Raw genomic sequence first — 12,093 nt, 5'->3', positions numbered from 1 at the left:
AGAATGTTAAAGCAAACAAAACAACACAAGCACAAGGCCTTCAATTAGACTGCATCCTCAGCTTTTTCAGACGTTCCTCTGCTGACTGTCACAGAGTCTTACTGCCGGCAGCATGTAAGCTGTTAAGATTTCCTACAGGCACTGACCTTGGCATGCAGCTCTAGAAGACACAGGCTCAGGAAGAAAGTACCCCAATGAAAACAGTGTTGCTCAGTGCCAGGGGAAATCAGATGTCTCAGCATGTCCATGTAAAGGCTAAAGGTGTCACTACATGAGCCAAACAAATGCAGAAACTACGTCAGTCTTCAGGCAAACACCCGGTCTTTGTGGCAATGTCATGCTAACGTCCAAGGTCGCAGAGCATGCTGTTGCTGAAGGTATGATGTTTGTCTAACAGTCCCTGCGCTGTACTTCCCTCCAGGAGCACTGACGTGCAGTATGGGGGTGGGGGGGTGTTGGAGATGGTGGAAAATCAAGTCTATCTACCTGGATTTGGTGAACAGCGGTAGAGTGGTTTCATATAAACTGCAATGATGAGATACTGTTTATAGAGCATTGGCATTTTTAACAGAAAACTTTTGCTAAGCATCTGAGAAGTTTGTATGTCATTTTAATATTGGTAGGTGTTTCAATGGGATTTTCGTGGAAAATTTAGCTTGCACTTGTGCCCCTCAGTCTGGGCATACTTCTTCTGATAACCATCATTCTCACATACACTGTACTAAAGGAAATCAGAACTTGCAGTTTTGTTAACCTTGATACTGTAGCATCTCATTTTGCCTTTCCGTATACTAACTGGAAAAGGAAAATATGTTTCTCTGCTAAATTTTCCAGTGAGGAAAATCAGTGTAACACATAGGAAGCCACTGAAATGATAGTAACTCATGTCAATTAAGAATATGTTGCATTGTTTCTGCATTTTGTTTTCTACTCTTCCTTCCTGCACTGTGTAGTTTCCTAAGTATAAGTTTCCAGATGATCTAACCCTAAATGGAAAGTTATGCCCAAGATCCCTCAAAACAATTTCCATCGTTCCTCTTTTAGTTCTTTTCAGTCTGTTTTAGAAAGAGGAGGAATAATTTGAAATAACTGGAAAACGTCTCAGTTTCACCCTGTCATGAATGGCCTTATATAGACAGGGGAGGAGAAAGGGGAGGAACACTAGGAGCGAGAGTAGGTCCCATTGGTTGTGTGTGGTTGTGGTCTGACAGCCAATGACCGACCTCGAGCAATGACATCTCCCCAGCCAGCCTGGGGAGGAGGGGGACAAAGGAGTGGAAAGAGAAAAAAAAAACCAACCAACCTGTCAAGAATTTTATAAAAGTTACTGATTGGAAGGACTGGGTCTCTTTGCCTGCAGCCACCTCATCAGAAGCTTGTAGCAGCAGAGGCACTGTCCACGAACAAGTGAGTATAATAATTTCATTTATAAACTGTAAAGGTGGTATGTATACCAGCAGCTGAAACATGATGTGTTTATCTAAAGTGGGATTGTAGAGTTGTTTTTGGTTTTGTTTTTATTTTTTTGTTCCAGGAACAGCTTGCAAGAAATAAGCAATCAGCCATTCTGCAGTGATCTTCCAATGTGACCCATTTGCTGCTAAAACTCGCTTTCTAACTTAGCTTAGTCACTCAGAACTCCTGGAGTAAGTGAATCCTTAGTCTAAGGCTACTAGAGTAGTAACATATCTGCATTGCTTTCTACTGCTTTGTCTTGTATGTGTTTGTTTATGCTTGTGCAGTACATAAATTTATGTTTTGCAATGAGAAGAGAGAATGACTGGAGAATGCAGCTGGTCCTGAGAAACACCAATGCTGACCGAAGTGTAATTACGTGTGCTTGTTGTGCAGCTTCTTCTGAAGTATTAATGCAGTAGTGTGCATAAGATTCTTCGGCAGCGGTAAGGTAGTCTGCAGCACAGGAAACTAAAAACTGCTCTTGCATTAAGCTGTAGCCTTTCAAGTTGTGAACAGCCAGCTTCAGGATATTGCTCAACAAACTCAAATCCTCACTGAGGCTGTGATCCTCCATCACTTTCTCAACTATCCCATGTGCCTGGCACCCAAAACTATTTAGCCCATCTAAAACTCTCATCAGCACTTCCCCCAGCCTCCCCTACTGGCATTACAAGACTTGAATTCTTGTGCAAGTCTGACAGCATTTTTTTACCTTCTTTGAGAAGAGCCCAACCCTGAGAGAGAAGCAGCTTCACCCTAATGACCACACTTAACTTCCAAGAAACTAGTTTCTTGCCATCTCAGCCATCTCTAGCCATTGTGAGTGCTCTGCCCTGATTGCAGAGGCAAGATCCCTGAGTACATAACCTCCTTTCATACTTGGTAGAGAGATGAAATTGGGGTACATTTGCTCAGGGCTTGAGTACAGCTCTGAGGCTAATGTGGGAATCAGGATAGGGAACTTCAGGTCTCACATCCTCCCATCCACTTGAGACAGGATGTTGAAGCAAGGTCCCTAGATGGAGCATGAAGATGGAAAAAACCCTTGTTCCCTTGCTCGTAAGAGAGAGCAAAGACCAACCAGGCCATTTACCATAATCTGTTGCCCCAAAGGACCTATCAAGATGGTGAAATTAGTATATCAATCAAAAACATCTGCTGCTTTTTCTAGGTGACAGAAGTCTGAGTATCTCCTTTTGTCCCATACCTTTGACACTTCTTAGAACACTGAAATGAAACATTTTGCTATAGTAAAACCTTCACTCCACTGCAAAGATGAAGTGAGAAACATCCTGTTCTTCTCTTAGAGCTCCTTCATACATACAGGAGGCACCTCTTCCACTTCAGCTCTCTAAAGCAAGTACTCACAGAGTTACAGCGTAATTCAGGCTGAAAGGGACATTAGGAGGTCTGCAGTCCAGCCTCCTGCTCAAAGCAGGGTTAGACACAAGGTCAGACCAGGCTGTTCATGGCTTTATTCAGGTGAGTCTTGGCAACCTCCAAGGATGGAGACACCACAGCCTCTCTGTCAACCTCCTCCACAGTGTGGCTGTCCCAATAGTGAAAAAAAATTCTTCATATCTGGTCTGAATCTCTCTAGTTTCAGCTTATGCCTGTTGTCTCTCACTCCCGTCACATGCTGCTGTGAAAAGCCTGGCTCTACCTCTTCAATCACCACTATGTAGGTATTGGCGGTTGCTGAAAGGTGCCCCTGAAGCCATCTCTGCTCGAGGCTGAACTAGACCCAACTCTGCAGCCTTCTCATTGCAGAGCAAGTGCTTCAGCCCCCAACCTTCTCGATGGCATCTGCTGAACTCACTCCAGTTTTTCAATGTCTTTCCCATACTGCAGGGGCCCAGCCGTGGATGCAGTACCCAGATGTGATCTAAAGGGTGCTGAGCAGAGGGGGACAATCCCTGTCCTCCCATGGCTTTCTGGGCTGGACCTCTGCTCATACAAGATGCTGCTGGCTCTCATTGCTGGCCCCTGTTCAGCTCGCTGCCTGACAGGGCCCTCGGCCTTCTCCAAAGAGCTGTTCCCCCATCCCACTAGCCCTGGTGGGACTCTGCCAGAACTCTGCCCCCCCCATCCCATCCAGTGGCTGGGCTTTGGTCCTGGCTGAACTTCAAGGTGCTCCTGTTGGTCTCTTCCCGCTCCCCATCCAGGCTCCTCTGGATGGCTGCCCAGCAATCAAGCATATCAACTAGTCCTGCCAGCTTGGTGTTGCCTGCAGGCTAGATAAGAATGTGCTCCGTCAGCAGGATGGGGCCAGGCTTGCCCAGCCATACACACCTATCAGTGTCCAAGTAACGAGACTTACTTAGAAATAGCTTTTTAATGGAGCTCCATAGAGAAGCGACACAAATAACTAGATTTATCCACTGTAATGAGAATATAAGAGAATAATTCATTATGTGTCTGTCTCTCCTAAGCATACAAGTGTAAATGAGAAGTAAATCCAGTCAGGTCAACGCTGTGCCTACATGGGATGGGCTAAATTTTCGAATACTTTTCATTCTCCCTATCAACTGTATTTGTCTATTTATATATGCAACTTTTGCTTCTTGAGACCCTGCTCCTTGGAAGCAGAATCTCTTGTGTGCGCAGTGCAAGGGCATGAACATGTGGTTTATATTGCTGTCAGAGATGATGTTGAAGGGTGGTGTTTACTAGTAATTGAGCAGGAAAAGCTACATACATGGGATACAAACTGTATTTTGAGATTTGGTCCTGCACTTTTGGAACAAATTTTATAAAAGAAGGCAATGAAGAGACCCAAGACAAAAACTTACAGCTTCTAATCCAATATTTTCCCATCTGCAAACCAGGACTCAGGTGAGATTTCCTCTACGATTAGAAGCTGCCAATCACTTGAGGTGGTTGGAATGAAAAGACACCGATGAAATATTAATGTTTCTAAGATTACCGGAAGTGGAGTGTAACAGTTTGTTCCTTCTGCTGTTTGTCTTGCCTCTGCCCTTTGGTTCTCACTATTAATATTAACAGGATGCAGTGCTTATGCTGATACCCATGAAGATATTTCCCCTGCACTCGTCCATTATGGTACTTCAGCAGTACAATATTTACTGTTACAACTGTGCTGTCCCCTTTCCTCCCACCCCCACCTCCTGCTGGTCACAGGCTGGAGGCTGAACAAAGAACTTTGTTTGCTTAAGGAGCTGCTGAAGCCTGACAAACACTCCAGGTAGCCATAAAGCTGGGGGTTTTATGCATTCTGTGCAGTTTTATTATTTTGGTTTTTCTTCCACTTTTTAAATATGTTATGTAAGCAGTTACCACAAAAAGAATACATTGTATTGATACAATGTCAAATCAATATGAAATCACTTAAGCTTGTGACACTATGATACTAGCCCACAGCCTAAAATGGGTAAACAAAAGTAAAATTTGTTGAAAAACTTTAGTGGTGGGACAACTCCTAGATACTGTTACTGAGAACACAGTTTCTTTGAGCTTCTTCCTGCCCAGAAAAGTTGTCAATTTAAATAAAGCAGAATAATAAGGCAAATAGGCTTTGTTCTTGGAAGAATATGAGCTGCCCAGCTTTGGCAGCCTGGGCACAACCGTTTTTTCCTCAGGACCCTGTAAGGTATTGAGCTCTTTAAGGGGGGACACTAATGTTTCTGTGGATGTGCTGGGAGCTTACTCGTTACAAGGCAGCTGTATAAAGTGTTACTGAAGTGTAAGGCTTCTCCGCTCCTCTTTAAATGCTCAGAGCAGTACCTTATAGCAGAGACACCCTTTCTGAATCCAACAGGGAAGATCCTCAGAGATTATGCTCCTCATGAAGGAATCACAGACAAATAAAGTCCTAAAGCAAGGGTACTTGATCATTCTGGACCTTAGAGCTATGATTAGGTTTACAACTCCTCTTTTGCACTCATTTCTTCACCATTTCAGTTAGAAACACCGTGCATTTTATCCAACCTTGTAGCTAAGCAGGGTAGCCAGGAACTACTCACCATGGCCTTACAGATCATTTTGGGGAGCCTTTTGGCAAATCTCCATTTACTCCTTCACACTCAATGAGATACTTGCATAGAAACTGGAACTAATCTGCTGTCTTCCAGTTCATCATTGTGGAACTACACTGTTTGTTTCAGTCTCTCAGAGTACTCACTTGGACCAGCATTATCCACTGAAAACTCATATTCCGTATTTTGGCAATTTACTTTGCAGGCTGGTTTTGAGTGATAACTGCCTCTTTATTATTTTTATGCAAACACTGGAAACAAGTAAGATATAACAGACATTAGTCTCATCGCTTGTTGCATTGCTGGAGAGAAAGTATACCCATAACAACATAACTAGAGTGACTGATGATCTTGTAATTCAGCTAGCTGGATTAAAGATTATCTGGATACACCTACTCAGGCTGTAGCATACCTCTGAACTGCAACTCTGAAACCCCATTACTGATTTACCAATTCATTAGCTTTGACCTTGGACAAGATCATATTCTTGCCAGATCACAATTTTCCAGTCTTTTCCACAGAGACTGTGAACTACTGGAGTGATTCCTCATCATTTTGCATAACAATTTATTTAACAGTGCTATGGTTTTGACTGAAGTGCTTACAACACAAAGTATTACTACAGTAATCATAATAAAAACCCATTTTCCTGTTTCTAAGAGACATATCAGACACAGAAAGCAGGTGAGGGATAAGGAGGGTTACAGGTGAACTTAATTAGCTATGCAGCATAAACCATAGCTCTTCAAGTTCTTTTAGGTGGGCTGAACAGTGTAAGAGCTGGGAGTGATGGAGGTGTGGTCACCACAGTAGAAGGATGCTTCCCAGAGCTCTTGCCACAGCCTGACATACAGAGAGAGGAGTTCAGCAAAGTCTGCTTCTGCAGGACCACAGGAAGGCATTTCAACACCAGGAAAAGAGACAACCCTCCCTCATTTGATGCAGTCTTCATCACACACTCCTTTGAATTCCCTCTAAGCCTAGAATGATTCACTGTTGATAAGTTGCATGGGATGAATTCTAGTCTCAAAAAAATCACAAAAAGGTAAAGCAGACATCTGGACACCGCATCTGGTTGATCTGTACTGGTAGACAACGCCATTTGAATCTTGCACAATAACATTACCAATACCAAAGTACTCTCCACTATAAATCGGAGACAGAGATTTATAGCTGTTGCAGTAGTGTGACGGCACTGTTGCCAGAAAACTTTGGCACCATTTGACACAGTGCACAGAACTCTGTTACCCTATCATGAGTAGCAGCCAGACCCCTGATCGTTTGTTGTTACGCCCTTCAGCAGGGAGGGCAAGACAAGGATTCCCTGGCAACCTAATATATGTGTGCAGGGAAAGGGGATGGAGGACTTGGCTGCGTACATGCTTATATGGGGAGACATATTTGCTGGACATCTCTGGCACATGGTGAAATAGAAAATGGCATGTTCTCACTCATTTCCAAGGCTGAGTTTGGGAATAGAAAATGCAGATGCTGCCCAGAGGCCTGCCCCTAAGGAGGAAAAATTGATATTGAAGATCTTTTGTGTTGTTTTTAATGATTCATCTCATGGATTTACCACCTGCTGATAAAAACATGGGTGTTGCTTTAGTTATCGCATATGATAAACAGAGGGAAGAGAGTCTTTATGTCTCAGGCTTATACACATACAGAAGTAACTTGGACTATTCAGATGATCTGAGAAACTGTAATTTAATGCCCTATAATCAAAACTTTAATAAGATACAGCATTTTGTCATAAGTCAGAACCTGAATTTCAGCTGCTGGGTATGCGCAACTGGTAAGCCTCTGCCACAGCTGAAAAGATAGAAATGGCTAGTGAATCCTCCTAAACCCCCAAGTCTTATATAGAGTAAGCAATACACTATAGTTCTGACGGCAGCTGTAGGGAGAAGAGAATTACAAACCAAGGCAGGAGGGTGGGGATGGAAAGTTAACTCGACAAAGTAGCAAATACTGCCAACATAGGCCAGGGGATGGAAGAGGGGCATTGTTAGGAACTGTGTAAAGGTAAGCAATGTGATAATTGGCATTGTTCTGATTGGGACCAAAAAGTCTGCAGAGTCAGCAATTAGCATACGTGTTAGCTTGGTGCATGTTTTTGTGACAGACTGACCTTCCTTTAGTCTCTGAGCAAATGCATGTAAAATGCAGTCTTTCCCACTTTGGTTCTGGAAGGGTATGTTTGCATGTGGCTTCTGCATGCATTTCTTCTAGTTTTGCCAGACACATCCAGCCAAGAAGAACTCAAATGGATTTCTGGGCATGTGCCTATGATAACATGGAACAGACAAGCACCTAGAGCACTCCAATAGAAATACCAGGCGGGTGTCGCTGGTTCACAGTGTGTGCACAGAGTCTCCCCCAGCTTGTAACAGTAATTCTCTTCCACAGATAAGTCAACATGACCCACCAATTCCCAGCGCTGTCTCCAGAGCAGAAGAAAGCTCTTTCAGACATAGCTCAGCGGATTGTGGCTTCAGGAAAGGGGATCTTAGCTGCAGATGAATCAGTGGGTGAGTTATGCATATCAATCAATTAGCAGTACTGAAGACTTTTTCTCTTAATTTGGCTTCATCTTTGACATCAGTGGAGAAAATTAAAAACATTTAAGAACTGCTGACTGAGCATGAACAACTCAGCCAGGCAGGGCTGCGTCTATAGCAACAAAAGCTAACAAACTATGGCTTGAGAAGGGAAGCTCTGAACTGAAGCCCCAGTTCATTACTATATACTGGGACCAGGAGGCCAGCCAAATCTAACACTTCTCTGTCTAACCTTTGTCTGCCCCGCTAGGTACCATGGGGAACAGGCTTCAGAGGATCAATGTGGAGAACACAGAGGAGAATCGCCGGGCTTTTCGAGAGATCCTCTTCTCTTCAGATGCTTCCATCAACCAGAGCATTGGGGGAGTGATCCTCTTCCACGAGACTCTTTATCAGAAAGACAGCAACGGAAAGCCATTTCCAGCTCTCATCAAAGAGAAAGGCATTGTGGTGGGAATAAAGGTGAGTATCTGTACATGTCTTGCTGACAGCATAATCCAAACCATATTTCCAGTGAAAATTACATACGGGGCTGCATTCTGTCCTGCCAAACTCTTCTTTTTTTCCTTTTTTGTGCTTGGATTTAAAATCACTAGAGGATCTCTGCCACCATTCTCTGTGTTGCTTTTGTACAACTAACCAGGCGCACATTTGCATTTTATGCAGGAACTTTTCATTCACCAACTCCCATCTACTCACCATTCACTGCAATTAAATCCCTCCATGCAGTAACCTAAATCATCCTTTCCACATCTGACACAGCTCTCGAGCCATTCCATGCAGCCATCTACACTCTGCCCCTTCGTCTTACCCAATCCACTCCTTCCTCTTTGCTCCAACATTTCCCGCCTTTGCACACTTAGCATGTTCAGCCTTATACTTTACTCACAGTCAGCCTGCAAAGACAGACTAGCCATGGGTAAGAAGATAAGGATGAGTCTGATATCCATCTCTCTGTAACCGTTTCTGTTCTTCTGGTGTCCACAGCTGGATAAAGGCACAGCACCCCTAGCAGGAACAAATGGAGAAACCACCATCCAAGGTAAGGAGAGACCTAAGGAGCCTAAGCTATAACTGGTGCAGCAAAAGCCATGGGATGACTCACCTGAGTTGCAGTCTTGGCTGGTGTCATGGTACTTTTCAGAGTGATGTCCTGAAGAACTGCTCTCAGTGAAGCACTGTTCTTTCATCTGCAGGGCTGGATGGACTGGCTGAGCGCTGTGCCCAGTACAAGAAAGACGGTGCTGACTTTGGCAAGTGGCGTGCAGTGCTGAAGATTACCAGCACAACACCCTCTCAGCTCGCCATCCAAGAGAATGCCAACACATTGGCACGCTATGCCAGCATCTGCCAACAGGTATCTACCCTCCAGCAACCTTTTCTGAGATGCTGTTGCCCCTTCTCACTGTTCCCTGTGAAAACATGCTATGTAACTTGAAAGGATCTCTGCAAGGGTTTTGGGAAAGATGAGGAAGAAGGGCAGTGCAGCAGGAAGGAATACCACCAAAGTCAGGTAGACAACAAGAACATTTTTTCTTCCATACCCCTAAAGACTTCCCTGTTTTTCTTTTCTTAGCATGGCTTGGTGCCCATTGTAGAGCCAGAAATCTTGCCTGATGGAGACCACGATCTCCAGCGCTGTCAGTATGTCACAGAAAAGGTAAGAGATTCCTGGCCCTCTCCTCCCCTTCACAAATTAGTAGCTAATCTTACACAGTTTGTGCTTACAGATCTTAAAGAGTTTTGACCAAAGCAGTACTTCATAACTGCATCACAAAAATGAGTTGCTCACAGTCAAATGAGTTAATAGCAAATGTGACAGTAGAATCCATGCTTTTGGATTTCCACTCAAACTGCCAATATAAGCATTCTCAATCTCAAAAAGATGAATTGGGAGCAAAATCACTTACCTCTCTGTCAGTACCTCATTTTGCAGGGAGAAATCCAGTAAATATGAAGAATGGTATCCTGGTCATCTCAAAAGCAGTGGTGTATCCAGGACTGCAGCCGCTGTGATAAATTTAATGAGAAAGCAAAGTTCAATTTGATCTTCTCACACTCTCAAGGAATAAGCTGTCTTTCCATAGCAGGTTGAGCTGAGCAGAGGTCTGTATTCAGTCCTCCTGTTTTCAGGTTCTGGCTGCTGTCTACAAGGCCTTGAATGATCATCATGTGTACCTGGAAGGGACACTGCTGAAACCCAACATGGTTCCCAAGAAGTACACCCCTCAGGATGTAGCCGTAGCAACTGTCACTACTCTTCTCCGCACCGTTCCTGCTGCTGTTCCTGGTAATTTCTGATTCATCCCTATGTATCCCTTCACACTGTCACTCTTGCTGGCCTTGCTCCAGCATCTGACATGCTCACTTCTCTGACATGTAAAAGTCAGGGATTGTGATGGCTGGAGCACTCCATTTCTAAGCCTCAGAACTTCTTTCTTGCAGGAATCTGCTTCCTGTCTGGAGGTCAGAGTGAAGAGGAGGCTTCTGTCAACCTGAATGCCATGAATCAGTCCCCTCTGCCTAAGCCTTGGAAACTGACCTTTTCATATGGGAGAGCCCTGCAAGCCTCTGCCCTGGCAGCATGGGTGGGCAAAAGCGAGAACAAGAAGGCTGCACAGGAGGCCTTCCGCAAGCGGGCACAGGTACGAGGCTTGCCCCAGCGCGGAGAGGAGCTGCTTACCGTGAAGGGAGACATGTTGTCAACTTCCTAAGGCTTCTCTTGTTCCTGCCCCTCCTGTTGCTTCATGTTCAACAGGGATGTTACTCTGTTACTTCAACCTTGCCCGTTTACTCCTGCTGTCTTTCTACTTTTGTCTTTCTTACTCCAAGCTAACTGTTTTCCCATCCTTTTTCTTTCTTTTTCAGATTAATAGTTTGGCTTGCAGGGGACAGTATGTCGTGTCTGGAAAGACTGACACAGCTGCCATGCAGTCACTTTTCACTGCCAGCTACACCTACTGAAAGCACACGAACCTTCCTTCATCCTGCCCTTCTTCACAAGGTGGAAGATATTCAGAAATGAAAGACAAAGAAAGAAATCTAATTTCCCTTACCCTAAACAAAACTGGTGATAAAATGGATTAGCTCCCTCACCACCCTTTGCTCTCACAATTGACCAAGGGAATATTCCTATTTCATCTGCAGATTGCAAGGAAGGGGAATTCTTTCCATACGACAAACAACAGCTGCCAATGAATCATTAACCCACGCTCCCTCTGGTGGTTTAAACTTAGTCCCCAGAATAGTAGGCAGATTAAGTAGTTCCCTACAATTCAAATACATACCCTTGCCCGTTACCACATTTTGCAGCCAAAATCCTGAACTACAAAACCTGACTGTGTCTTCAATCATGGGAATAAAACAGTAATTGAAAACTAATCTCTAGCTCACAATTATTTATTCTGTATAAACTTCACAGTCTCTTTCACACATCTGTGGTTTTCAGTAGCCTATGCAAAGATTAAATTACAAAGAGTTACTGCTGGTGAGCTTAGGAAACCCTGAGGAGAGCGAAGGGAAATAATCAAATAGTGATACAACTGGAGAGGTTAATCCTGCTGACTGAAGTCTGACAGACAGAGAAAACTTGAGAGATCTATATGATGAGCAGCGTGTGGGACGCAGGCCACAGATAAATAACACTACCTTCAGAAGCTTCTTGTGTCTCTGGAGAATCATGGTTGGTGTGATGAGGCTGCTATACTCTGAGTTACGGTTGCAGAGGCTGAGTTAGTGCTGTGCAAACACTATTTTTCCAAAGTGTTTTTACAGTAGCATTTTCGACAATAATTAACCTAACACATGCAAAGAGGCATCTTGGCCTACCCTGTTGGCATAGCTTGAATAATTAGGCTGATGTTGAAGGCCCACAGTTTTACCTTTGGTATGTTGCTATGTACCTGTTAGAAACGTAAGCTTTGTTAGCTAAAGCACAGTTAGACACTTGTTATTAAAAAAAAGGCATAAATGGCAGAAATAGCAGACCTCTTATACAAGGTTATACAAGAATATTGTCCTGGCAACACGCTACCCCAATCAACTAGCAACACCTTGGAGCAGCCCACCAACCAGCA

General features: G+C 44.0%; 1 protein-coding gene across 1 annotated transcript; it reads left to right on the top strand.

The window, feature by feature from the left end:
• Nucleotides 1–1,297: 1,297 nt before the first annotated feature.
• On the top strand, nucleotides 1,298–11,396 carry ALDOB (aldolase B, fructose-bisphosphate). Its single transcript, XM_009705448.1, has 9 exons — nucleotides 1,298–1,407; nucleotides 7,866–7,987; nucleotides 8,268–8,479; nucleotides 9,005–9,059; nucleotides 9,214–9,374; nucleotides 9,594–9,677; nucleotides 10,151–10,307; nucleotides 10,463–10,662; nucleotides 10,886–11,396. Exons 2-9 carry the CDS (start codon nucleotides 7,876–7,878, stop codon nucleotides 10,979–10,981), a joined length of 1,077 nt encoding a protein of 358 aa, XP_009703750.1. The 5' UTR covers nucleotides 1,298–1,407; nucleotides 7,866–7,875; the 3' UTR covers nucleotides 10,982–11,396.
• The last annotated feature ends 697 nt before the right edge of the window (nucleotides 11,397–12,093 follow it).

Source organism: Cariama cristata, unplaced genomic scaffold, assembly GCF_000690535.1.
Source record: "Cariama cristata isolate BGI_N322 unplaced genomic scaffold, ASM69053v1 scaffold41218, whole genome shotgun sequence".
Lineage (NCBI taxonomy): Eukaryota > Metazoa > Chordata > Aves > Cariamiformes > Cariamidae > Cariama > Cariama cristata.
Note: the sequence above shows the minus strand (reverse complement) of the source record. Positions and strands in the feature narration are given on the sequence as shown.

Excerpts from the sequence above, each read along its gene's own strand:
- ALDOB (XM_009705448.1), top strand. The coding sequence starts at position 7,876 with ATGACCCACCAATTCCCAGCGCTGTCTCCAGAGCAGAAGAAAGCTCTT. Across the intron at positions 9,060-9,213 it reads TGGAGAAACCACCATCCAAG|GGCTGGATGGACTGGCTGAG; the intron begins GTAAGGAGAGAC and ends TTTCATCTGCAG. Across the intron at positions 9,678-10,150 it reads GTCAGTATGTCACAGAAAAG|GTTCTGGCTGCTGTCTACAA; the intron begins GTAAGAGATTCC and ends TCCTGTTTTCAG.